Source organism: Ammospiza caudacuta, chromosome 3, assembly GCF_027887145.1.
Source record: "Ammospiza caudacuta isolate bAmmCau1 chromosome 3, bAmmCau1.pri, whole genome shotgun sequence".
In the NCBI taxonomy this organism is placed as follows: Eukaryota; Metazoa; Chordata; class Aves; order Passeriformes; family Passerellidae; genus Ammospiza; species Ammospiza caudacuta.
The window spans coordinates 25,965,486-25,993,405 of record NC_080595.1 but is presented as its reverse complement, the minus strand read 5'-3'; the positions used below and the strand labels follow the sequence as shown (position 1 = coordinate 25,993,405).

Genomic DNA, 27,920 nt, shown 5'->3' with positions numbered 1-27,920 from the left:
TGTTTAAAAGCTAAGTGCTAAATTAATTATGAAATAAGTTTGTGTACTCTTGTTAAATTCTGTTTAACAGCTGCCCTTGGTTTCAATAAAGGATATTTTTATATTTGACTTAGCACTAATATTGCCATGTGAAAATTACATGAGTGTTTCTTCAGTTTCTGGAAAATAAACTTGATTTGTGTGGACTTGCATGTTCTTGTGTGATGTCAAACTGGAGCAACTTCATCATCTTACTCAAAATTAATTTTATACTTAGATATGGTGAGGAAATGATGGGGAAGGTAATAGATTCTTAATTTGTTAATAATAGGCAACACAGATCCACTTATGGCATACTCCATAATTACCACTCATTAATTATAAACTACCATAATGTCAGACAGGAGCTTTGCAGTTGACTTAAAGTAAAGGGAACATAAATTGTAAATACAGTTGCTGTCCCTTCAGAGTTACAACGTACAAATCAATTTGTTTCATTCAAGCAAAGTGTTTTAATGAGAATTGAAACTGTTATTAATGCAGTCCAAGATAACAGGTTTTAAGCTGAAATTTTTACTTAGCCTGTGTGCACACAACTTTGTCACCTGCTGTGTGCCCTGGTAAAATTTGTGCAGAGCACTACAGCTGTTGGGAGGCAAAATAGGGAGCAGAGCTGCTCAGATTATTCTTTTAATTCTTAGCAGGGTAGATGTGACACCCTCACACCCTCACCTTTGTCATACCCTCAAGGGCTTTATTGCATATTCAAAATTACATGTGAAAATCCAGTATTTTGTAGAACCATTACACTTTGATAAATAGCTTTTCTGTAAGGGCAAGTGCTTCAATTGGTGGAAAAGTGTAAATAAGGTCATATTTTGGGAATATGGAGCATCACACCAATTGTCCCTTCTGATCTTTTTGATTTGCCACTCTCAGAAGCTTGGTCTGTAGTGTTCCTCCATTTCTGTAGTCCCTTGGGTTTTGCTGGTGGTTAATTTTCCTGGCACAAGAGTGAATTACCTGGAGGATCAAGTTGCTTGTGCAGCGTCCCTGGGTGCTTTCACCTTGTGGCTCATTCAGTGTAACCTGACTTAGATTTTAAAGAAAATGACTGTTTACATACACAGGGCTTTACCTTGGTCTTTGTTTGCCCTCTTGTTAGGAGGACTTCTTGAATGCATCTCTGTTTTACCATAACAAATACCTTTGTTACATTTCAATATTTAAAAAGCTATTTAGGAGCTCTCTTTGCTGTTTGGGAAAGCAGTTTCAGCTCTTGGGCCTGTGTATCAATTTCTGGAATTTTAAGTTAAAGGTGCTATCTATCCCATATTCACATCTTCTGAGAAACAATTTCCCATTCAGAAAAATCAATTACTCTCGTTTCCTGACTGAATGACCTGGCTATGCATATGAATTCCATGATAGGATTTATCACCTTAAATTCAGAAATCTCTTCATAAAGAAGCAGGTTCCTGTTTTAAATTAACTTTTTAGAGGCTCTGGGTATGTTCAGAAAAGGCTTACCCTGCCATATGATCAGTCACTAAAACTGCTTTATGGGTTTTAAATGATGACAGCAAATTCAGTAGCAGTGTGTGCCAAAACCATAAATGCATGCACTGGAGAGCATTGTAGTGGCTTATAGGTGGGAGCAAGCTTGTTTCAAGTACAAGAGCAGTGGGGGGGGGGGGGAATGTAATTGGTTTTTGAAAATATAACACTTCAGCTGTGTAAGAAGTGAAACTTCTTTGCCTTTTCTAATAGATAGTTTCACTCTGAACAAAATTTCATATGGTTAGCCATGTGCAAATTCCTCCACTTCTCAGTACTGTCAAAAGCAGCTCTGATTCAGCTGTGTCAGTCCATTGGACAATTTTTTCCCCTGCTTTTCCTTGTTGTTGCATGGAGCTGAATTTCAGCTAGATACTGAACTGCTGGTGAGCTCTTGAGGTAACCTTTGTATTGTTAAACTTGTACATTTTGTTAAGGGTGACTTTAGGGTGTTTTTTGTTCCTGTTCTAGTGATTGGTATGCTGAGTGAGTTTTTATTTGTTTAAAGAACCAATGGTGCTTTAATTCTTCTTTTTTTAGAAAGTGTGGTAGAAATAAGGTGAATTGTGCCAGGCCCAATTACTAGAGTCTAACTTTAAGGACCAAGAGAATAATTTCTATTTTTGCATCTTAACTGTTTGTTGTCTTCTGTAATTAAACAGTAAGAAATAGGGCTATTAATATAAAATAATTTCAGTACTCTCTGAAGTGTCTTGGTTGACTCAAATCTTAATTAAAATCAAGGGATTTAACATGGTAGTAGCTGGAGACTCTTAACTTTATGAGGTTATAAGAAAGCCTAGAAGATAGAAGGTAGAAACAATCTAGATAAGACACTTGCAGTTCATTATCATTGCAAGGAGCCCTGTCACAGAGTTTGTGACAGATGTTGTTAGATCAGCGTGGGCTTTTCAGATTTTCTGCACTGATTTGTTGAGGTCAACTGCTGGCCACGTGGAGCAGCAGATGAGACTCTGAACAAACAATATCTTACTGGGTGGGAATCAGCTTTCCAGGAGTACTTTTTACTAAATGACTTAAAAATTATCTGTAGGCTGGACTTGTAACTAACTCTCTAAATCACAGTGCTGCACATGAGTAAAAGGAATTGTTGATTGCTATTCTCATCTAGTTTTGCTTCTAATATGTGATTTCCTTTTTTTTTTTTTTTTCCTTCCCTGGCATGTATCACAGAATTAACCTTAAATTGAGAATGTTCCAATGAGCAAAATTTCTGATTTTCTTACTATTTCAAAAGAGACTGGAGATTTACCATGTGGAAGGTGCCACAGTGTGCAAGTCTTGCCTGATGACCATCTGCAGAATAGTTTACTTTAAAATGGAAGTACAGGAGAAGCTCAGCTTGTTATTTTGATTGCCTTTGCCTCTGTTATCCTGATTTCTGAAATGAAGAGGTTAAATGTTAGTGTGAGCCCCTGGGTCCTAGGCAGGATTGACCAACTTGGCAATTCTGTGCCAAGTCCTTTTTGTGTTTTTTTTTTTGTGTGGATTTTTTGTTTTGGTTTGGTTTTTATTTAACTCCTATAGGTAGTATAACTTCCCTATCAATAATGATTGAAAATGCATTTTCATTTCATTGTCTTCCTTCTCTAATGAATCTCCTTCTCTAGTGAACAAACTTACTATTGAATAAGGAGCTGGTTAACTTTTAGGATGCATAATGTTGTTCTCACTCCCTTATCTGTCCTGGAAAGTCAGAGTTCTGTTTACTGACAACATGGAGAAAAATTCACTCAGCCCCTTCTGTAGTCCTAGCAACAGCTGTAGATTTTGTGGTAAGAGGTAATTTGAAAATACATTCTTTGAACTCTTGATTGGAGGGGGCAGAGGGAAAACCTACAACCCTGGTCTACTGAAAAATAGTGCTTATTCTTTAGGGTGACAAAGATTTTTTTTAATGTGGAAAACCTGAAAATATTAATGAAAAGTTCCTGGGATGCCTGTGGTGATGCACAGAGCTTGTCTGAGTAGCCCCATCACTTTCAGTGGGGCTGCTGAGTTGCCAAGAGCTGGAATGGTGGGAAGTTCTCCTGTGGGTGTGTGGAATTCCTGGGAAGTGTTATACACTACCAGCCAAGTATATGGGGGTATATTTTTGCTTTAAAAAGGAGCTTAAAGTGATTTAAAACAAAACAAAACCCCCAAAATAACCAAACTCCACAACAAACACAAAATCCAAAATGTGTTATTCTCTAAAGTCTCCAACTTAACTGAAAAATCTTACCTACACATTGTCTCATGCCTCAGTACTTGTGTGATATGGTTCCAGAGGAGATGTAAACCAACTTAGCAGCTCCCTGCAGAGAGCTGCTGCTCCTGTCTGTAATCCTGTGCCAGCGCTGATGCACATCAGGCCCCTCCAGGAGCCATTTAACCTCACTAGTATGACCATGTTATTGAGTTAAAGCTGCTTGGAAGAGCCTGACGAGTTCCAGAGCCAGTGCTGATGGATGGATGTGGCTGGAACAGAGAAGGGGAAGGGAGGAGTAAATGGGAAAGGGGGTAGCAGGGAGAGAGACCTCTCTCAGTCTCTGTCAGCCAACGACTTTGCTGCCTCTCAGCTGCAGGTGGAGACTTCTGAGAGCCTGGAAACACTCTGGGCCCTGTTGTAACATCAACTGCACCAAAACTGCATCTCCCAACCATGTTTTGCCATGCCTGTAACATCAGCACTGACACTCAGCTGTTAGGAGAGACCACAGCAATCACATACACAGGAGCTCTCTGGGACAAAACCAAATATTACATTTAGGTCAAATGGGACTCCCCATGCTTGGTTTGTGTAAGTGGGGCAGAGTTTATCACACTATCTCCTTTTCAGACTAATGGTGTTTCTGAAAGGAGCAGGCTGTACAAAAACATTGATTGCTATAAATGAAAAGCCCCCAAACCAAACCCAGAGGTTTGGTGTCTCGCAGTCCCCATGCTCCTCTCTCCATGTCAGTGTCAAGGCTTCCTCCTGCTCCAGCAGAGCCCTCCACCCCTGAGCAGAATACAGTGCAGTAGGTGCCTAAATCCTAAACTTTGCACTGTGGAATGCAGCACAATAGTGACATGATCCTCTTCATGTATTCAGTTTGTCAGGGAATTATGTAGAATTGTCACCAAGTTCCAAGGAGATAGGTGTTACTTTATGCTGTAATATCATTGTCCTCTAAGTGCTTGAAAGGGCTGTGTATGAATTGCCTTAAGAGGCTGACTGACAAAAGCTCCTTGGTTGTTCTCTGGCTTCTTCATCTTCCTGGAGTAGCTTTTTCAGGAAAAGCTAGAAATATTTAGTTAGTGAGACTTAAAAAAATAAATGGAAAATGTTTGCAAATGTTTGAGGGGGTTTATTTTGTATTGGCAGGAAAACTATGAATTTTGAACTTGCCATTTGTGTAGTTGAGAGAATTTTTGTGGATTTAAAGTCTGGTTTCTGCTGATGAATCAAGGATTATGTTGGGTCCTCTGGCTTTGTACTGCAGGTCTTGGCTAAACAATTGTGTTGAGAAAGGAAAATTGTCTTTTTTTTCCTTCCAGGAGGAAGGTCTGTAAATGTAAGAGATAAATATATTGTAGGAAGACCTCACTGTAGTGTGGTTTTGTCTCCATTTATGTGCCAGTGAGGTAGCTCATGTGAATTCTATTTCTTTCCATATTTTGCCTGGGCCTGCCCTAGAAAGATCAGTCTCTTAAATCAATATTCCATGCTTAGATTTGCGTTGATGACCTTGTAAGTCTGAAAGCATTCGATTTAGAAACATTTAAATCTGTACAGTCATGCAGTTTCAATGTTGTAAAACTTCTGCTCAGGAAGAACTTCCAAGTGAAATTGCTTGTTACTTTTTGTCCTTTATTATCATGCCTCCTGTCTGTAGTGAGTGGGGCTTTGTAAGCAGTACAGATAGACTGTGGAGAATTTAAGTATTATGAAGTGCAACAATCAAATTAAGTATTTTAATTGGGTACAAGCTGTCTACTATCTATCATGGAAATGACCAGAGGCAAGTCGTGATGAAAGTGGATCATAATTTGCAATAATTCTTTTGGTGCTGGATGTCAAGTTTTTGTCTTCAGGATTTCCCATCATTATGTTTGATTCAGGGTTGTTTCATTGAGGCATCCACTGTCTATTTTGAACCTAATTTATCTTCTGTGGTCTTTATGGTATTTATTATTTGAAGAATAGCAATTATCTTGAACTCCACATGTATGATGTAAATCTTCATAGAATATTAGATTAAAGCTGGTTTAAAAATCATGCTGTGTGTTGCTCAACTACTAAAGCCAAAAGCTCCAGTATTTATGCAGTTATGGTGGCACAGTTTATTTTATTCCTAGAACTAGAATAAACTATTGTGATATGATTTTGTTTGGTATAAAGTTTTCTAGCTTTCACTGTGCTGGGAAAAAGACAAGGCTCTGAAAAGTTAAGAGCCCTATATGACAAACAAATTTTCCTCAATCATTTGGTGGTTCCCATGGTACCTTTCATAACATTCCTGGGACAAATGTGCAATGTGTCAAGCAGGGATTGAGCACATGAAGACAGATTGTGCTGATAGGACAGAGCTGGCTTTCTTGTTACCTTATTTTTGACATGGTTGCACATAATTTTCATCTCTTGCAAATGACTAGAGATGATAAGTTGACAAAATAATTGTGTTTCCCCTTGTAAGTCCAAAAAAAGGATGTATGCTTACAAGAAGATACTTACTTTGGTTTTACTTTAAATGTTTTAATAGTAACAAAACAGATTAATGGGTGGGTTTTTCATTTGAGGAAACATGTCCAATTGAGAGAGATCAGGTTGCTAATGAAGTGGTCTGCTGGTGCATGGCAGGGGAGAGATTCTCTTTTACTCTGCTGTCTAACGAGAAGTGGCTAATGCAGGAATTTATTTGGTATCCTAGGGAAGCTAATAAGTGATTTAATTATTTTGTATGAATTCCAGTTACTGGCTTTTAACCTGAGGTCTTTAGTCTGTTTGAGCCATGGTTAGAAGTATTCAGGTGCTGTCTGCTGGTTTTTGAAACTTCTAAGTAAATTTTGTTTAATGATGCTTCATTTTTAATTTAAAAAAAATCTATCATCAGCTGACTGTATTGTATTAGCTGTGCCTCACTTGTGGGCCTTTGTAACTCGAACTATAGCTGACTTTGTAGTGAGGGAAAATAAGAGCAGTCTGGCTATCAGCTTGGGGCTAGCAACAAAAAAAAGCTGCCTTCCCAGTGTTGGTTCCTTAAATTAGGCTTTTTTGGATTTTATCCTCAGCATGTCACTGTTATTGCTTTGTTGCTATGATACAATACTTACTCATGCAATCCGCTGTAGAATATTAGAAGATCTGAGCTGAAATGTTACATAACTTACAAATGTTTTTACAGCTGAGGTTCATTATTTTGCAGAGTGTAACAATTCGTGTCTTTGTAGTTATCTGAGTGAAATAAGCATCTTGCAAGGTTTTTTCTTCAAAAGAAAAGCGGTTCAAATGGCAGAATTGACATTCAGAAGTGTGAATCGTTCTTCACGAGGGAGCAGTGATTGCTGGCTGGTTCAAAAGCTGCTGAGGTTGTTGTGCTCAGCTAATAGGATCACAGCTGTCAGGTGGGCAAAGGGAGCACAATGCAGGGTTCTGTGCCTGGGCTCCCGGGGCACAGTGCAGGGGTGTCAGTCCATTTCAGCAATTACCTTTTGCTTATGGAGACAAAGCAATTCTATCAGATAACTGCTGAATATTACACCTGCTGCTGACTGCTGCTGTTCCAGCCGCTAAATGAAAGGTGCTTTGGTAGGAAACCTGAGAAACAGGCATTATCAGAGTGAACTGATAATTATATTTATACTTTATTTATACAGTTAAAGGTATAAACTTAATGAAGTTTGTTGAATTAGAATCATTCTAAAACATTAAAGAGAAGCGTGAGATTTTTCGTAATTTGTTCAGGTTTTAAGGCGAGACTTAAGATTTTCAGTACTCAGTTGCATTTTCTTGTCTTGCTAATTCTTTTGGTGATGAAGCAGCAGTGCTCATAGCCATACTACAGTGACTGAATTAGCTAAGGGATGTAGTCAGGCTGTAGACCAGCCTTGAAAATTCTTCAGGGGAGAGCATTCTTTATTTGGAGATAAAATTGGGAATACTATTTTTTCACCAGAGTGAGTGAGATGCCAACTGGCTGATAGATGAGGTGATGCTGTATTGGTCCAGTGGCTTTGAACCCCTATAGACAGTTGAAAACTAGAACAAAAGACATATTAAACCAAGTTTTCAGTTAAAACCATGACTTTTTTATGGTTGTGGTCATGCAGCTTTGGAACAGTTACAGCATATTAAGGATGTATTAAAATTTTGAAGAGTGCAGTGCTTGATAATCCATCTCTTTTAGAGTAAATGTGAAATGTTAATGGAGGAATTCTGCTTATCAGATTACAGAGGTACTGAATGCTAAAATGAAAATGCTAAGGCACAGCCAAACACATTGTCTTAATAGGCCAAAAATTCTGGAAAACCCTTATATGACCGAGATTGTCATAAATTATTTAGACCAAGCCATTAAAATTCAGGATTAATCCTTTCGAAATATTGGAATTCTTTCTTCAGAGAGACATTGATCACATGATGTTGAAAGTATGTGAAGCATTTTCTATTGGGGTAAAAAGACAAGGTTCCTTCAAAGCAGATTTTACAGCTTTTAAGCAGGTTACATAATAAAGGATTAGGGAGCAGAATGAGACAAATCGGATGAATGAAAGGTTAGTTTGATGCACTGCTTCTGGATATGACTTTTGGTGATGGAGAACTGAGACTTGTTAATATTTATGTATTTAAAATAAAGTTAATTCAGTAACTCGTTGCTGGTAAATGAATTTACTGCCTTGTCTTTGTCTGTTATTTCTTTCATGTACCAGAAGTTGGGGATGGTGGGTGTTCCATTCTGACATACAGATGTTTTCAGTTTGGGCAAAATTGCTTAATGATTTGCTGTTAGTTTGCTGACTATGAAGCACAGCTCTTTCACATTAAAAAAAAGTCATAGCTATGCAAATTCTTGTCAACAAAATAGATTTAGAAATCCTGTTTGCTTCTATAGACATAAGTGTTTGGTTTGGATTTTTTTCCTTTTATAGATGCCACCTTCAATGAACAGCAAGATCTTTTTTGTCAGAAGTTGCAACAGTGCTGTGTGCTCTTTGACTTCATGGACTCTGTTTCAGACCTGAAAAGCAAAGAAATCAAGAGAGCAACACTGAATGAACTGGTTGAATATGTTTCAACAAATCGTGGAGTGATTGTTGAGTCAGCTTATGCTGACATAGTGAAAATGGTAAGTAGAATGCTCTTGTTATAGTTTGTATTTTAATAAAATCAGTTTATGACTCTAATGGCATTTAACTCAGAATTGCGGTTGGTTATTCTGCTTATACAATAGAATATAATTTGTTAATGATAACTTGGCCCAGAAAGGCTTGTAAAAACAAACAACTTGCAGGTTTTAATTATTAGCTGAAACATGATGCATTCAGGTTAATTAAAGTGAAAGAACTGGTACACTGCAGCTACTTGCAGTCTGGGTAAGTTTTCAAGTTGTTCTCTTTCAGAAGATGGCAATATTTCAGTGCTGCCTATCTTTATTTTCTAGTGGCAATGGAGAATTAGGCTAAAGTTTTCTGATAGTGATTGATGCAGGTGCTGGTGACAGCAGAAAAGTTTATCAGTATACGAAAGCAACTCTACTTTGTAAATACTTTTTATGGCTGTTTGTTATTATTTTGGCCTTGGAGAGCTGTACTAGAGCAGCCCAAGTGGTTTGCTGATGTTATAAACCATAGGATGACTTGTCCCGTGCAATTGCTGCTAATGACTTGTTGAATAATGAACAAAATATTTGTGGTCATCTGCTGACTTTCCCAGGTGTTTATGTGCATTTTCAAATGCTACTTAAGTGATGTTTTTGATCTGCCTATACCACATGTACAGGGAATGCAACTGAAAGACACTTGACAATAATCTGAAATTTGAGAATAATCTGAAATTATTTTTTTTTCCTAGAAGTGTGAAATGTAAAAACAATGGCTTTAGTGCCCATGCATTTTCATTAATGGTTCTCTAAACTTTGGTGAAGTTTACATAGATAAAATGCTGACTTTAAAAGAGCTCTCAGGAGCATAAGCAGAGCAGTTCAAATATACAGCTTGCAACTTGTGTCGTTCTCTATACAGTACAAATTAATTTTTTCCTAAGGTTCATTTTGTTTGTTGTTTGGTTGGGGTTTTTTCTGGGCAGATCAGATCTTTAATGTAAATAAGTGTGGAAGTTTTGCCACTATGCTGAAGGGCTAGGATTATTGGAACCCTTTAATCGTTTTGGCTGTTTCAGCAGATGCTTATTAAGTTTTACAAAACAATCTAGGGCACTGGGGGGTTTGTATAGTTTCATTTTTTAAAGGACCTGGTTCTCTGTCCTAAATGTTTTTTGCATAAGGATATACAGGACAAAGTATGTTCACCTCTTCTCAGGCTTCTTTTTTTTCTTGCTGCTGGTGGCAGCAAGCCTGAATCCCTGCAGTATTTTCTTATTCTGTGTGCCCTCTGTAGCCCCTTGTTAGAAGAAAGAATATACTAACTAGCCCATAGTACTTGTTGAAGGGAGGTTTTGTTTTATATTGGAGTTGTTTTCTTTTCTTGGAGATAAGGTGGTGTCGAGCTGTTCTTTTGAGGTTTTTTTTGTTGTGCAAATGATTGGATTCTGTGGATGCTTGTTTTTCCTTCCATAACAAATTTCCATCTCCTTTTCTCCCCTAAAATGACAGAAAGTGAAGAAGCTCAGTGAGAGCTTTAAATGCTCAGTGAGAGGTTTTTGAGAGCTTGAGACAAAAGATCCCTCCAAGCTTGAATAGTATTTCTAATCTCCCTGGCAACTGGCAGCAGAAAAGGCCTTTGCTGTGAATTAGGACGAAGTACCAGCTTCAGAAAAAAATCTGCATGGGTCTGTCTCTCCCTCCACCTAACACCTGTGTCAAGCTCCAGGCCTTTCTTGGCAGCAAAACTTGTATGAGATTGAAGAGTTACTGTTTCACTTTTGTTTTCTTGGATTTTAAGTTTTTAGGCTGTTCAGTGTTCCTACATTAAAAGAAAAAAAGAATAAGTGGAGTTTTGCTGCAGAGTTTGAAGTGTGGTTTTGGGATAAAAAAGTAGAAATAGCCTTAATGAAATCCAGCTATAATCTGGCTGGTAGTAAAGGACAGGCAGACTAAAAAATTCCCTGAGAAAAGCCAGAGTAGCAGCAGTGGCAGAAGCAGAAACAGTTTCTTTCCCAAGGCCTGGGACAACTTCTCTGCAGCTCACAGAGGAAACAGCCTCAGGTTTCAGACAGGTTTCCTTGGAGTCACCCGAGCTGTGGGGAGCAAAGTCAACAATGCCTTAAAGACAGCAGGAAGGGAAATAAAATGTTCTTTGTGACCAGTGCATGGGCAGGGTCTGTGCAGGTGAGGAGGTGTCTGGCATTCCTTCCTTCACTGGTCCCTGTTGCCAGGATAGCTGCTGAGCCAAGTGTCACACGGGCTTCTCTGGTCGGCTCTGCTCTGCTGGGCTCCTCAGGCTGGGAGCTGGAAATGATACCAGTGTCGTTTCGAGCCACTGAGGATGGAACAACATCATTTTAAAAAGTCTTTGTTTAAGCAGATGTGCAGGACACACTGTTGGTTATCTTTTTGGTGCCCTGGGCAGCCTGATTGTCCTTCAGCTGAGGAGGAGCTTTGCTGACAAATGGCTTTAAAGGTGCAGCACAGCAGTCAGTGCTCCTCTGTTCTGGGTCATCCAAAATGAGTGTCTTCTCTGTTTGGAAATTCTCAGTTAAAGGTGCTCTGAAGCTAAAAGGAAATTAGGGTTTGCAATTGTGAATATTTTAAGTTTTAAAACTTCCTGGGAAATTAGAAAGTTCTAGCTTGTATCAGTTTTGGGAACATGACTGAAGTGCCTCTTCAGTAAATGTAACTAACTCTTCATCTCCTTGTGCCCATCAGCCTTGCCTTGTTCCCCAGCAGCATATAAAAATCTAATGTAATGAGATTGTCCTAACAGGCTGTATGGGTTGTGAATTCAGAATTTAAAATAAATTAGGTATCCTCAATCTGTACACTCAGAAACTAGAATTGAACCTAGTATCTTTCAAATGTTTAGATTAAATGTACAGAAAATAAGGGACTTTTTCCTTTTTTGTTTTAATAAAACATGATTGCTGTATTTCAGTACACTAACTGGCACATTTTCTGATACAATTTTTGGAAAACTTGGGGCTTTAATTTAGAAAGCTGATGCTGGATTTATCTGGAAATCTATCCAGCTTTAAAAACCTTTTATGATTTGTGTTTCTGAAATCGCAGTTTTGGGATAAGACATAACTTAGGAAAGCAAAAGAATGTTTTAAATAATATGAGAGGATATAGAGAAGAATTTGAAAAAGTATTGCAAACATAATAAGGTAAATTAACTTTTTCTTTTGGGAGGCAGGCTAGTACATAAAAAGGGTGCAAGGTTTATTTTAAGTTTCAAATATTCTTAGAGATGAATAATTTAAGTGGAAGTAGTGAATACTCTGAAAATTATACAATTGGTGTTCCAAAGGCCTGGCTGAGATGCTTGCTAATTATTTCTGCTACAGAAGGGTATTTAGTAGCTTTGTTTTGAACATGAAACTTCCTCACTACTGTGAGGTTCTGTGCTCAGGGCTGACCAGCTCAGTTCAGCAAGATGCATCTAGAAAGAAAAAGAAGTGTTTTCAGGAGATGTTACCAGAACACTTGCAAGCAGTGGTAGAACATTCTCTGTAGGAGACTGATTCATATGCTGGAGGGTTTTATTGAATACCTGGTAAAAGTAAACAAAGCTAATAAGAGAACCAGGATTGTACTGCTGGTTTTTGAGCTTGATTAAAATTAATGTTCTCTGACTCCTATTTCCCCTTCCTCTCCCCCCCCACCCCAAGCCTTTTGTTCTTGAGCTTTGGAATCCCAAGTCCCTTGTGTTTACAGCATTAAAGGACAACTGTTTTTGTGGGCTTGTTTGTTTCTTTGGGTGGTTTTATTTAGTTTGGGTTTTTGTTTTTTCATTGTTTTTCCTGTGCATTAAGCTCAGAGACAGCTGAGCCCATCCACACAGAACTTCACTGCCCTTCCAGTCCAGGAGAGCTTTGCCATGTCCCAACAGGAGACAGTGACACAGAACAAAGGGCATAGGAGGAAATGAAAAGTCAGTTTATGCAATAGCTGTGTATCTTGTTTAATGAAGCAGCTGATTCTTGTGTGCAGAGCCAGCTGGGCGACTTCAGGATCTTTGTGAACTCCTTTTGCTAGATTCTTCAAACACCTTGGAGACTCCTTGGAATATGTGCAGGAGGATTTTGTGCAGTGTCAAACAGTTCCTTTTGTGCTTAGTAGGCTTGAGTGATAAGCAGCTTCTTGAAACAGATTTGATCAAAAAGTCTAAAAGAGTTTGAAAGGTTGGGTTATCTTGTTTCTGAAAAAGTTGGTAGAAAATGCAGAAATGTACTGAACTGCCTGTTCTCTTTTGTTTGTGTTAGAGATTTAAATCCAGCATGTGCTATCTGTGCAAGAGATGGCATTTTACCTTTGACATCTGAATGGTCTTCTATCCATACTTCAATATACTTCAAAATCCTTGAAGAAACCTTTTAAAACTTGTCCTTTTGAAATTGATTTGATGTGACTGTATCATACTAAAAGTAACCTAGATTAACTTTAAGAAAAAATAGCTACTATGTGAAATGGAAAAGATAGAATGGTTACGTGTTTCTAAATTTCCAAACCCTTGAAACATCTTGAAATATTCAAAGGTGAAAAATGTAAACAGAAGTATCTTGAAATCAAGTAAAGAACTGTAGAAATAAGAAATATTTCTACATATTTGGGATTGTCTGTCTTATATGACAGACATGCTCTCTCCTATGTGGCGAGAGCTCTCTTTAAATTTTAATTAATTAGTTATTTGTGGTCTTATATAAAAGCAGTTCTTGGTGTCATGTAGTTTAAAATTGTTTTTGATAGGGCAGCTGATTTTTTTTTTAACCTTCCATAGTTTCAGGGAAGATTCTGGAATATGACCACGTCTACCTCAAAGCTCGTAAAGCAGTTGAGACAAAAGTTACCAATTTTAGTAACTTTTGTTACTAAAATTGTAATTTTCACTGATATCTTACAGACTTCTGACTGTTTGTATTTTGCAGTTTTGAAAAAATGAGGTAGTGAATTCTTATATTACTTTTTTTACATGGTTTTGTTTCATTTGATTTCAGGATAAATGCAGTACCTTAATGAGTGTGATCTGTGAAAGCATAAACAGTGATACAAGTAATTTTTTTTTCCCTTACAGATTAGTTCTAATATTTTCAGAACACTTCCACCTAGTGATAACCCTGATTTTGATCCAGAAGAAGATGAACCAACTCTTGAAGCCTCATGGCCCCACATACAGGTGTGTGGTTCCTTTATTTCCAAGCCTTCTTCTAAGGCAATGTGGATACTTCAGTCATTTTGTGCCTTTATTAAGAAGAAGAAAATTTATTTTATAATACAATTGAGTTTTTATACTCAAGAGGGAAAAAAAAATTTATGCTTTCTAAAGCATGTATAAATTTGGCTGAATGTAACTCTTCTAAGTGGCTTAAATACTATTTTTTTAACAGAGAGATTACACTGTTAAATTGTGGTGTATGTATGTCTGAAAACTGTGGGAACTTTAGGTAATTATGTTCTTCACCTAAGAGGTTTGTTTTCTGCAACTGAGCAGCTTTTTAGTGTTGCTTCAATAAAATATAAGCTAATATTAACAGTTCTGTTTCTCGTGGCAATAACAAAAAATGGAGTAATGGCCTTTATTTGTCCTTTGAGCAAATAGAAATCCCCTCCTTCTTCTGTCCCTCCATGCCAAAACTTGACAATCTCAGCGTTGTTTGGTAACAGTTGCATGGTTATTTCATTGTTGCACTTCCCTGGGATCTCGTGATTTTTATAGCTCTGCTGTATCAATCACGTGATTGACTTGAAACGCTGCTGGATTTTATTTTATTTTCAATTAACTCTTAGCAGCTGTAAATGTCCAAGCACATATCTTGGGTAGTTCATTGCTGAATTTATGTAAGTAGTATCTGTTGAAGAAAAGTGAAGTAGCAACTCCTAGCAGTGGTAGGTTAAGCTGCTGCACATCTGCACACTATTTGCTCTCTCCTCTCAAGAGCTAAAATGCTCCTCTGCCCCTATAATATTACAGTTCTAATGCATCCACAAATGCTCTTATTTTAAAACTCTTATTTAAAAACTGGGCTTCTAATATTGACTCTAAAAGGTATGTATTCAGCATAGCATTTCAGATTAACCCAAACAAGAATTAAGTTATCACAGAAAATAACTCTGCAGGTTAAAGGCTGTAATAATTATTTTCTTATATATGGCTGATTCTAATTTGTAGGTGAAATGGCTATAAATGAGCTGGATCAGAGGCTTGGCTTTGTTGGGTGGGAGGGTGCAAGAGCTAAACAAATGTCTCTTGTAGTCAGCAGCAGCACCAGCTGACTGCTAAGTACCTGTGTCTCAGAGGTAAAATGTGTAAATGCCAGCTCAGTTCACTTTAGGCCATAATCAACTCTAGTCCTGCTCATAGAAAAGGGCCTGTGGATTTTGTGATCAGTTCACTTGTGCCTTGGGCTTGCCTGGGAGTAATTGAAAGAGGTTTGTAGCCTGTGGTATTGTTTGAAGCAGTATTTTCAGGTTTCTCCCTTGCTGTCTTCTAAGGGAGTTTTTGCCAGGCTGTCTGGTTCCTGGCTGTGGATTTCCCTCTCCCGTGTCTGTTGCTCATCCTGCCTTGGAACAGATCACTCCTTGCAGCACAGTGGAAAGAGTTTGTGTTTCCCACTCTGTCCTTTTACAGTTGATGTGCTACTGGACCATGGAATACTGAGTTGGATAATTTGCTCATTGCCCTTCAGGGGCACAAAGCTGCTGGAAATGTCAGGTTTTGTGTGTGGAATAAAATCTGTACACAACCATTCTCCTCCCCAGCAAAATACACTCTTATTTTTTGCATAGTCTAAAGGACTGTTTAAGGGGGGAAGGTGTGGCTGTGATTTGTGACAGATCAATTACAAACAAATTCCAAATTCTATCCTGATCTGGCAGTCAGGTAGCCAGTTTTCTGGGAGAGGAAAGAAAAAAAATCTGAACCTCTTCTCTGCTTGAATCTGTTGACATAATTGCCTAGTAAGTTACCAGTGTGTGTAGCCACAACAAAAGACTCCAGACCTTCAGTAAAATGAGTGGCACTTGAAGGATGTTGCTTCAGAGCAGAGCTCAAGATGGTTTGTAACAGCCACAGTAGGTTGAACAGGCTGGCATTTAAAACCCTCCATTTAAAGCATTTCGAAGCTCAGGGAGTTGCAGAATTGGTGGAATTGCTGGTTTAAAGCAATAATAGTCTAGTGGTCCCTGCAAGACTGTATCACTAAAGCATTAGGAATTGTATTTCATAGCTTTTTGGCCCAAGCAGACCAGTTTTGAGAACAAAAAATATTAAATCCAATATCTTTCCCCTGATCAAGTATTTCCAAAAGTAATGTTTCTGTTAAGAAAGCTGAGCATGCCTGTCTCTTTAGGTAGGATCTGTTGTGGCCAGAATCTGTTCTGGTGCCCCTAGTTTGATTGTTGTTGTTGTGCTTCTAAGTTTACAAACATTAGCATGCAGGAGAAGGGAGAGTTTGACTTACCCAGAAATGGCTACTGCAGCTTGATTCCTGAAATGCCCTGGATAAAGAGGCTTTCATGTATCTCACAAGGATTTCCAAAGTTTGATACCATACCCAGTTGATATCCTGCATTTAATCTTAGACAGCTTGTTACAAGATGTTGCAGCATTGTGCTTTTCACTTAGAGTTCATCTGCTTGATGTCTATTGCAGTCACTGTATCTGTTTATGGAAAGAAGCTGTAATTATCCTTCCTCCCCTGTCCTTTAGGGAAAACAAAATATGCCAATGTAGTGTTCACTCTTAGAAAGTGACAATTCTGGTGGCTCTTTCTCTGTATCCTTCCAGGTTGTAATAAATTTCCTCAGCACATGTAGGTCTGTGCATCTCTGTGCTGTCAGTATCTTCCTGGGATATCCTTGGATTTCATCTGTCACTTCCATAGCTTCATTGTGAGGATGGATCTGAATCATCCTATGGTTAACCCTTTCTCAGCTTTAGGGCTTGCAAATGCTCAGCAGAGCTTTTTCTTGGAACTCCAGCTGTGACTTTGCAATCTTTGAGTTTCATTCTGTATTTATTCTTCTAGAGCTTCAGGGTCAACTTGTCCTTTCTTGTGGGAAACATTTATTTTCTATTTTATAGAAACTTTTATTTTCTATTTTTCCCCCTGGTGGTAGCTTCTAATATTGTGGCAGTTATCACACATGGCTGTTCTTTACTGTTGTCACTGACAGAAATAATTCATATAGGAATTTATTAGAGAAATCTTGAATTAAATTAAGTTCCAAAATTAATCCCTATGAGGCTGTGCTATATAACCTCCCTCTGGCCATATGTTGCCCATTTCTATACAGATTTATCTAGTTGCTAATTTGAAAAAGATCAGTAGAATGGGCATGTTTTGGGTTGGAAGGGGGTAGGACTAGATGATTCCCAGAGATCCCTCCCAACCCTAACAATCCTGTTATTCTATGTAAACTGCTGATATGAAAAGCTCTTCTTGCAGTCTGTCAGAAGGGAACAAAGGGAATGGTAGCTTGAGTTTCTGAGCCTCTGCTTTGCAGATACAGCACACCCTCCTTGAGGCTATGCATAAGTAACCGTCAGCTCAAATGTTCTACATAAAAGTACTTACTGTCATGCATTTTTCTGAAGTGAGCTTCCTAATTATAATTATGAATTACTCAGGTGTTGGCTCTCAGTTTAGTTAAGTCCTCAGAGTGGTAATAGTTGAAATTCATGCCTTTGAGTATGAGCACAGCTCTGCATGGCTTTTATTTAGAAGCCCAGTCAGTGTTGGCATTATGTACCTAAATTGCATTGTAGTGTTATTACTAATCAGCTGTTTAATTATATGGAGTTATGAAATAGGCATTGAGAACATGAATAGCTCTGAATGGAATCTAAACATAAGGCATCTTTCAGTTCTGTCTTAGAGAAGAGGTGCCTTCTGTGTATTTTATTAATCTGCCATTGTTATGCAAGTGCAGTTTTTTGTCTTGGACTTCTGATGAACCCCAAAGTGTGGGACTTGGGCTCTGCCCTCTTCATGCCACTCTCTGCTAGCTCTAGCTCTTGTCAGGATTTTTATCTCTGGGCATTGTGGGATTGTAGCAGATAGGAACTTGAACTAAGTAGAAATAATATGCTACAAATGAGTTTCCAGGATACAGAAGCCTAATTTTAATCTGAATTCTTTCAGTTTCTGTGAATTCATTCACAGGTGTTTTAATTCAACTTTTCTTTTTCAGAGTTTGTGGTCAAAACTTAATTTCAGGTACACTTAGGAGATGTTTCTTAATCTCTTTAAGGAATTATGTAATGTTAGAGCATTTACTTTAACTCTCAGTGCTGCTCATGTTTGGTAACCTATTTCTGCATAATAAGTTCTTAACATGGCAGGACTGTAACATTTACAACTTGGTTTTTGTCCACTAGTGGTATTTTCAGTGGATTATTTATTAAGCTTTGACTCTTCTGGGAATTAAAGTGTTCTGGGTACTTACTGTAATTATTTCAGTAAATTCCAGTTGGAGCTGTGGTTAAGCAGTGATGTGTTAGGCTTTGATTCCTTTTGTGCTTTCTGAGCATGTGAGTAGTTCCACAGCCTTTGGTGGTGGTGACAAGGCTGAGATCTGTGTTGTGGTGTACTTACTAACTGGAATGTTCATTTCCATGTTTGTAGTTGGTGTATGAGTTTTTCCTGAGGTTTTTGGAGAGCCCGGATTTTCAGCCCAGCATTGCAAAGCGATACATTGACCAGAGATTTGTACAGCAGGTAAGGGCGACTGGGAAAGTTGAAGGTGGCGTTTAAAGATCACCTCTGGAACTTAAATTATCAGCTTTCCTGCTGACACAGGGTAAATTTCAGTTGTTGCAGCAGTGGTTTGGTGCCAAACACTAAATAAACAGCACATCATACCACAGGGGCTATATGTATTTAGTAAATTCAGGAACACTTTGTTTTCAGATACCAACCTCAGTGCTTTGCAATGTAAGATTTTTGAGATTTATAAAGTTCTGTTTTTCATGGTTTGTAACTTAATTCCAGCCAAATGAACAATGTGGTAATTATATTTTTGTAATCCTTCTATGATTGTTTTTTAAATTTTTTTACCATGGGAAAACTTACAGCAAACTTTTTTCTTGTAAAAAGTTCATGCACTTATTGTACATGAAATGTGTTTCAATACCTCCTTACTTGTGCCTAGGTAGTGTAATTCTCTTTACTGTTGTGTATTAACCACAGAAGGAAAATCAAGTAAGAAATTACTTAAGAAGGTCATGCTTTACCATGCAAAGCAACTATGAGCAAGAAAATGAAGTGAGATTTCATATTAAATATAACATCTTAGAGAATTGCAATGTAGAATGCAATAACAATTTTTGGTTCGAGGTGAATTCAGTGGGGATTTTTTCACTGTATTGAAATGCGTGTTTGCCAAATTTTGCTTGTCAAAATTCTTGTTTGCTCAGTATCTGAAGAGTGCTGGCAGGCCTTCACAATACAGCAAGGAAAAGTAAAACCACAAGGTGGATGCTTTCCCTCCTTACCTTCATTTAATTTCCACTTAATTGGTTCTGCTGTGGTTGTATATGTGTTTTCTTCTCAGTTTTATTCAACTTACACACAAAATTTAAGCCCGAGGCTGCTGGTGAGCTATTTGCTATAGGTGTCCACTTTACAAACTGACCAGTGGTCCTTGAGAGCAGCATTGCAGAGTTTGTTCCTGACATTTCACTTGATCTTTCTCTGGAGTACAAGATAGAGACAATGCAACCAACAGCTAGCTATATATGGGAAAAAACGTGGAGTAGTGACCCTGAGAAATTCCTGCTAAATATAAAATTGAAGTGAGCCTGAACCAAGTTCCTGAACAGCTGTTTCCAGTCCCTTGTGCTGCTTGGTACAGACATACCTAAGCTCAGACCTGAGCAGGAGACTCTGCTTGAGCTGCCACTGACTTGCTCAAGGCAGCTAACTTTTCTGAATATGCTGTTGCTTGGCCATGCAGGGTTAAAAAACCCAACAAAAATTATGGTCTGTAACATGATTTGAGTATTTTTTAATGCCTTGGAGTGAGCCTGGTCTTTTCTGTATCCTTGAAAGACTTTCTACAAGATAAAAGTTTGTGGAAAATTTTGTTATCTCCTGCAGCATTTAGTCTGTATTAATGGGGAATTGGTTAGTAATTACATATCTTGGACTTATTCCATGGCCCCCTCCTTAATTGTAAAATTTCTTGTATAGGAATGCTTTTGTTTGGCCATCAAGATACAAGTTTTGAGATAAGCAGTAAAGGACTTTAATTATGAAATTGTAAATATAGGACATGGATTTGATTAATTCTGGTTTCTTAAATAACAAGTGTAAACCACTTACCTACAGTTTGATAATCTCATGTTTGCAATTGCATTTTTATTTTCATAGTATAACAGTTACTGGAATGACTTCAGTGTCCGTTGTACACAGGAAAGAATTGAAGTTGATTATTTTATTAGAAAAAAAACCAACTTTATTAAAAATGTAATTTTGAAAATCTACTATTGACATATAAAAAAAAGTCCAGTTAAACTGATTCTATTTTTTTCTAAAGTAAACTTGCAAATTAAAGAGAAAATTCAAAACAAAAGGTAAAATTCATAACAAAATCTTAAGTCTTTCAAAAGTAATACATTTCTATTTCATTTTTAAAGTTGTTGGAGCTCTTTGACAGTGAAGACCCACGAGAACGTGATTTTCTAAAGACAGTTCTCCATAGAATTTATGGAAAATTCCTCGGTTTAAGAGCATTCATCAGGAAACAGATAAACAACATTTTCCTCAGGTATGCTCTGTATGTGTGTGACTAGGTTGAGGAATATTTTATTTTGCCTTCACAGTCTGGGTCTGCAGTGATTTATTCTTGAAATGAAAGACCTGTGTTTGTCTGTGATCTTGCTTTCAAATATTTGAAGCTTAGTAAAAGTTACTTCTTTGGAGTCTCTGAGCCTCTGTGGCAAATCTTGATGGTTGTCTTTTTTGGTAACAGGTTTATATATGAAACAGAGCACTTCAATGGTGTTGCTGAACTCCTTGAGATATTAGGAAGGTAAGTTTGATTTCACACAGAAAAATATAAAACATTATTATGAATGTTTGCTTCAGCTTTTGTGCTTTGGGAATGGAGAGGGGGGAAGAGAATTATTACAGTAACGAGGGATGAAGTGCAGTCACTGATAATCTAATACTGTCTGGGTTACCACATGAATATCAAATTGGGACACAGAATAAATTACTCTTTTTTCAGTGCAAGTTTTAAAGTTGACAGGCAAAACATGCTTCTCAAGGGTCCTTGTTTGTCAGACCTATCTACTCTTGCTTATCTTCTGCCTGATGGATGACTTGTTCTTTGATTCAGAAAATGAATATTAACTTTTGCCCTCGTGCTGAATGAAATGTTTTAATCTTCAGCAGGCTGGTTTTCCTTCAGTTCTATTCAGGAAAGCCTTGTAAGTGCTAGGGTTTTTTAGTTACCTTTGTTTTGAATGTTATTTCACTAACTTCAATTTAACTTTGAGGTTTTTCTCTGGTAGTTTTTTTACTGCCTTTCCAAAACTGTCACGCATTTCACAGTAGAAAATTGTATTATTGGTCTAACTAAAAATATAAATATCATGAAGCTATTGTGGAATAAATTTTCATGAAAAATCAAGTGATAGGGATCCCATTATTTTCTCAGAGTTGCCTAAAATGTAAGAGGCAAGAGAAACTAACCTTTTCCTGAAGGACTTTTGTCTTGTCTATAGCTCATCAACTCTTAAATATAAGAGGACTGAATCAATGAGACAACTTTGAAACTTGGTTTTTGAAGGGAAAGATTGTTCAACAATCTCAAAACAAGTGCTTTAAGTGCACTATTAAAATTGCATAGTCTTTTTTTCTCTGCATGTTGCTAGTGATGATGGGTGACATGATCAGCTTCCTGATACATCTGTCTAAGCTTTGCAATTAGACAGCAGGACTTACTGCAGATGATTTTATTTAATGGATGATAAAAATACTTCAGCTCATCTAATGGGTATTATTTAGCTTCTAGTGTGAATCTCTGGCATTCCTTACCAAGAGTCTAAACTCTCATTATAGCAGCATTTCAAAGGTTGTGCACATGTTGAGCTATTTTTGACTTCAAAATAATCGGGTTTAAAAACTGAATCAGAAATGGAGTTTCAGTTGAACTTACAGAAATTCTTGACTTGCCAGGAAAAAATTTATTTTTTTAATAAAAATAAATCCTGCTTATTCATGTTTTCAGTATTATCAATGGTTTTGCACTGCCACTGAAAGCAGAACACAAACAGTTCCTTATGAAAGTTCTGATTCCCATGCATACTGCAAAGGGATTAGCTTTGTTTCATGCACAGGTAAGCTTTTGCCTATTTTTAAGTGGTGGGGGTTTTGTATTTACATTTGAAATTAATGAAATTTAAAGCACTATGTGTTATAATATTAATATTACAAAAGATTTGCAAATTCAATCACTTTTTAAAAAAAGTCTTCCAGATTTTATATCTAAATGTTAATTTTGAGATAACATTTAACATATATTACAAGTGAAAGAACGTACCAGTGGGTCAAAGACATATCAACTGAAGTTGGAGCTTTTTTGCTTGTAGTCTTGTCACACTTTAAGCTTCATTTAATCCCAGGGCCTTGTGCTGTTGTAATTTCCTTTCTGTAACTTAAATGCTGTGTGTAAAGGAATCTTGGGTAAGGCCAGGTATTTATTTCAGAAGTGTTTTTTTCTTTCTAAAGCTGCACCAGTGATGGGGTGGGAGGGAGAATGTTGTTGCCATTTATAAACAGCAGAAGTGCACAGTAGCTCTGTGGCTCAGGCAGGAATTATGCAGATCCATGACATGCTGTCAGAATGCTGCAGTTCTTCAGCTGACTTGGGTTCTCATACTTGCCACAGACATTCAGCATTTCATGTGAGGAATAATCTGTATCCTCTCCAGACATATGGCACTACAAGTATTGAATATGGTTGATGCAAACTTGGAAGGAATTCTGCTGTGGCTAATTAAAACTTGATTTTTAACTTAGCTCACTAATAGAGCTCCATACAGACTGAAGGTACAAGAAAATGGGTTTCTAATTAAAGTGAAATCATTGTGACTGTATAGCCTACAAACAGGCTCAAGTGAAGAGCTCACTCAATTCCTAATTCTCATATGAAGTTTTAAATTAAGCAAATCACTTGTCTTTGTTGTTTATTGCCTTGCTGCTCCATGAAACCTCCCAAAGGTGTTCTCACTGACAGATCTGTGCAGCAAGCTCCCCCTTTTCTCTGGGATACATTTAATCCAGCTCATGGCTACGGAAAGGGCCCTATTAATTCAGCTGTACCTGAAAGTCACATTTTTCCTGCTGACCAGGAAAAATGTCCCTTCATAAAACACTGGTGCCAGGTGCACACAGAGCACTGTGTGTTTCATTTTATCCCAAAGGGCTGAGCCAGGGCTGAATCTGCTCTGCAATCCCAAGTGGCCTGGTTGCTTTGGTGCTGAGTGAAGTAGAGCCTACCCTTAAAAGTTAAAGCCTTGAAGATGAGCTAAGCTTGGGTCTTTGAGCAGTAAAGCATTACTGCACTGGATGTACACATATAATGGGATTTGGGAGATTAATGTGTGACATTATTTTTTGAGTCTATACAAATGCATCAGTAGCCTAAGGGCAAAATAAAGAAATTACACGTGTTGCAATTACAGCATTGTAATTATCTGCTTTGGCACAATAAAAAAAAGAAAGGTGATGCTTAAATTCAAGCATCCTGAGTATTGAAATGTAATGTCTATTGCATAATTTTTGTCTTTGCTTTATATTGTGAAATACTGTGACTTTTAAAAATCAGTCTTAATGGAATCTAAGGAAGGTTGTAGCTAGTTCAGCAATAGCATTATTGTATGGTTTCTGCATGGGATGGTTGTTTACTTACTCAACTGTGTGCTCAGTAACTAAACTCTAGGTGATTATATAACATTAAATATCCTTAGCCTGGGCAGGCCCCACACAAAAGCAGGAGAGGCTGGGAGAGCAGTGCTGGTGCCTTAATCACATGATAATTCCCACTCCTTCCACCTTTCCCCAGGCACTTGCTGGCCATTGCTGCACTGGGACAGGACACTCAGCTGGGCAGCAGCTGCCTCATCTCCTGTGGCCTTGGAATATGCTCAAATTCTTTCACTTGTAATTTACCACTGGATGCTGTGTGCTCTAGATGTCACCTGGGCAATGTGTGCTCAGTCAAACCTGTGTCACAGCTTGGTTTTTACTGGAAGTGTGGTCTTTTTTACCCCAAAATAGATGTTTGAAAGTGATAGCTTTGTATTGTTAACACAGGAGTTGATGTTAAGAAAAATCTGTTTGGTTATGGGATCTGAGTTAGGGAAATATCTGCCAAGCTTAAAAATAATTTTCTAGGTTGAAAAGAAAAGATGATTTTTGGTATGCAGGTAGTTTTTTTAAGATAGAGCAGGCCTGTATATCGTGCTGCTTTAATTGCTGTTTTGTTTAGTTTGGACTAATATGAACTGGCTGTGTAGGGATGTCTTGGGTTGGGTTCCCCCATGATCTGAAGTGCTTCCATTAGAAGTTGTGATATTTAGTAGTGCTGCAATGTTCAAACAGTGTCTGCTTAAACTAAATAACCATATGACTTACATTCCAGCTTGCCTATTGTGTTGTACAGTTCCTGGAAAAAGACACAACTTTAACAGAGCCTGTAAGTGTTTTTCAGTTGGATGTCTTTCTATTTTTAATTTCAATTAAATATTGCAGTGTAACCTGTTGAATTGTGCAGCAGTGCTGTGTTATCCTGATTAAACCTGGAGAGGTAGGAATTTTTTGGGGGGCTGGAAATGAAATCTAGAATAGTTAAGAACATTCTGAGTTTGAAAGATAGAGCCAAGATAGAGCACAGATTTAACTACAAGTTTGAACTTCTGGTATCAACCAAACTACCCCAAATTAGAAAGCATGTCATGACTGTATTCTCTCCTCATAAAAACTAAAATTTCAATGGTTTTGGTACAGATTGCTTGTGCTTAGCCCATGCATGAAGTTGAGATATTTTAGGGAATAAACAATCCCGAAATAAAAGTTGAAAAGAATAACAGCACTTCGTTTAGACAGAAAGAGCTCCGAAATTCCAAATGTGGTGTTTCTGTCCATCCTCTGCAGTTCCTGGGGTGCCTCTTGGCAGCCAAACTCAGGTGCTTGAGGCATCTGTGCCTTTTGCCAGAGTGAGTCTGCTGTGACACATTTGACAGCTCAGCTGGAAAGGGTTTGTGCTCAGCTTTGGCAGGGCCCATGGAGAGCAGGGGCTCAGGGCACTGCAGCAGCTCCTGAGGACACACACTGATGTCAGGCCAGCTGTAAAAGAAACTGCTTTTAGCTGGACAATCAGGAATATCTCCATCAGGGCTATCTTGGTATTTACATACTTCACCTCTTCTGTGACAGAAAAATGAAGAGCTTATGCAAGACCTAAATTTTCTTCTGTAAAAAAAAAAAAAAAAAAAAAGATAAACAGCTTTGGGAAAATAAAATCAAATAATTGATCTTGACCGAGTGCCCTTTCAGGAAGCTTGTTTTCTGCACAGCCATTTCAGCTGACCAGTTATTCGTGTCTATGGATTTGCCTTGTGTGCTTGAAGCATCTTTCCCCCCCTGTGCTGCAGTGTTCCCAGCCACACTGGTCAGTTAGTTTATTTTGTGGGACAGGGACAGGAGAAGGGAATTGTGTAACCTGTATTCCTTAAGCCAAGTGAGGAAACAGCCCAGGCATTTTGACAGTCAAAGCTGACATGTGAGCAGAGAATGTGGAGTGTTACATAAAAACCTGCAAGATTGAGTGAAGTGACAACGTGACAAGGTCAGAACTTCCTGACACAAATTCACAGAAGTGTGGGGCAGGACCCAAGCCCAGACTGCTGTGAAGGAGGCAGGGCTTTGGAGCAGTGCCACAGGGCAGTTCTGAGCCTCATCTGGACCATGGTCTATGCAATTGTGGCTGCTTCTCAATCAGTTAAAGGTGAATTCAGGCTGGAGAAGACACAAGAACTCACTGCAGAGTCACTGCCTTGGTTGTAACTCTGGTGTGTAGTAAAAGTTGTTTTATAAAGGAATTAAAGTTAGTAAGATAGGAAGTGAAGCTTTAAGAAACTTTCTGAAATGCTTGAAAAGTAAATGTTAAAATTTGGGTCAACTGATGAGATAGCATTGGAAATTTTTCTTGGCTTTAGGTCAAATAATATTTTAACTCCATCAGAAGGCTGTCTTCACACATACCTTACTGTTATTTTTCTGGCAGGGATTGTCACTCAGGGTCAGTTTGGAGGACATTCAATCCAAGCTCTTGTAGCTATGGTAGTCTGCCTCAGGTCAGTCCTGATGCTTGCAGAGTTGACAAGAGGAGTTTGTTACCTAACCCTGCTGAGTGCAATGGCCTTTACATGGAGGAAATCAGGCTAAATGTGCAGTCCTGGTGCATGAGTTCAGTTTTCCAGCAGGTGCCTACATTTGTAACCCAATTCATGGGAATCCTGCAGCTCCGGGAAGAATATTGAGCTTGTGCAGTGAAAGCAGCAATCCATGAACATGAATGTGCAGGTATCAGCTTTTTAATATAAAGGCACGGTCAAGCTGGAACCTGACACTCCAAGGAGGAGCAAGGAATAGGTGTCTTGTTGAGGTGTGCACTGTTACACTCAGAACATGTTATTTCTTTATCAAGTTGGGAATATGGGTCTCTTCTCTAGCAAAATATATTTAAAAATTCTTGCGGTAATTTGTGCTGGGAAGTGCACTTTAGTCTTACTAACTTATTTCTCTGGAAAGCCACTTTTGATAGTCTGTGTAGTTGTTAATAAAGCAGCCAGCTGGAAAACTGAAGGAAAAAAAATCAACATGACAAAAAGCAAATATGGAAGGTATTTAGATAATTGAGCACGTTTTCCCTTTGGATATGATCAGTTAGGTGCAGTTGTATCATAAAAAGTAGAAGTCCTTTCTTCAGAATGAAAGTTTATAAGGCTCTGAGAATGTTTCTGCTTCTGGAATACAGTTGCAGCTTTTTTTTTTTTGGTCTTTTTTTTTAAAGCTAGAATTAATTTTGTAATTTAGATGCCATGTGATATGTTTATTTCTAGGAAAAATGCCTCCAGCCTTTTTTTGCTGTATTCCCTCCATTCCTCTTGGGGGCTGTACTTTCCAATTAATTTTCCCAAAGGTTTTGTTTTTCCAGTCTTGTGTAAGGTAGTTTCAAATGTAGCTACTAGAATACATTTTCTCTGTAAGTTCACATCTTTCTTACTTGAGTTTTCAGTCTAACATGTCAAATTGTAGCAGAGAAAAGGAAGAGATGGAGGCCATGGCTCCTCTCTAGAGCCCTGTCAGCATTTATTGTTTCCTCTCAGGCTTCAAACCTTTGATGCCAAGGCAGGTGCTCCCCAAAGTATGGACGAGTAGAAGACAAAAAAAAAATATTCTGTGAGATTTAGCTACAGGGAGTTTAACTTCACTTTGTGATGCTTTGATGTGATCAGCATCCTGTCAGTTCATGTGAGTACTGGGATGGGGGCAGAGTGTGAATGGATAATCACAGGCACACAAAGCAATAGGGGGCTATTCTGATAATCTGAGCTATTCTGATAACCTAAACAAGACAAACATTTCAATGATGTTTATTCAGTTTTCATTGAACCTCTGAATAAGGAAAAGCAAACCAGTATTTTTTTTCTTATCTAGTATGTAGTAGAAACTTGTCCTGCTTTTGACATGTTTGTGTTTTTCATACAGGTAATCAGAGGATTGCTCAAATTTTGGCCAAAAACATGCAGTCAGAAAGAGGTTGGTTTTGTGTCTCATTTCTGGTGTTTGCTGTGATGTAAAATCTCGTGGGGCACATTCACAAACCTCTCTGCTGTGCTCTTCAAGAGATCTTGCAGAAAACTTGCAGTTCTTGAAGCTTCTTGAGGCACTCACCTTTGTCATGTGACACAGTCTGGTTTCTTCTACGTAGTTAAAATGAGTTTGAAAACCAGGAGTTTGATTTGTCCCACCAGATTCCATCCCCAACAAG

General features: G+C 38.1%; 1 protein-coding gene across 1 annotated transcript in view; it reads left to right on the top strand.

The window, feature by feature from the left end:
- PPP2R5A (protein phosphatase 2 regulatory subunit B'alpha) overlaps nt 1-27,920 on the top strand; it is a 42,013-nt gene that overhangs the window by 9,077 nt on the left and 5,016 nt on the right. Inside the window, exons 2-9 of the mRNA XM_058802265.1 lie at nt 8,671-8,867; nt 13,930-14,031; nt 18,482-18,574; nt 20,494-20,624; nt 20,829-20,888; nt 22,092-22,200; nt 24,507-24,560; nt 27,638-27,688. Coding sequence (XP_058658248.1) covers nt 8,671-8,867; nt 13,930-14,031; nt 18,482-18,574; nt 20,494-20,624; nt 20,829-20,888; nt 22,092-22,200; nt 24,507-24,560; nt 27,638-27,688 — 797 coding nt within the window. The remainder of the gene's footprint in view (nt 1-8,670; nt 8,868-13,929; nt 14,032-18,481; nt 18,575-20,493; nt 20,625-20,828; nt 20,889-22,091; nt 22,201-24,506; nt 24,561-27,637; nt 27,689-27,920) is intronic.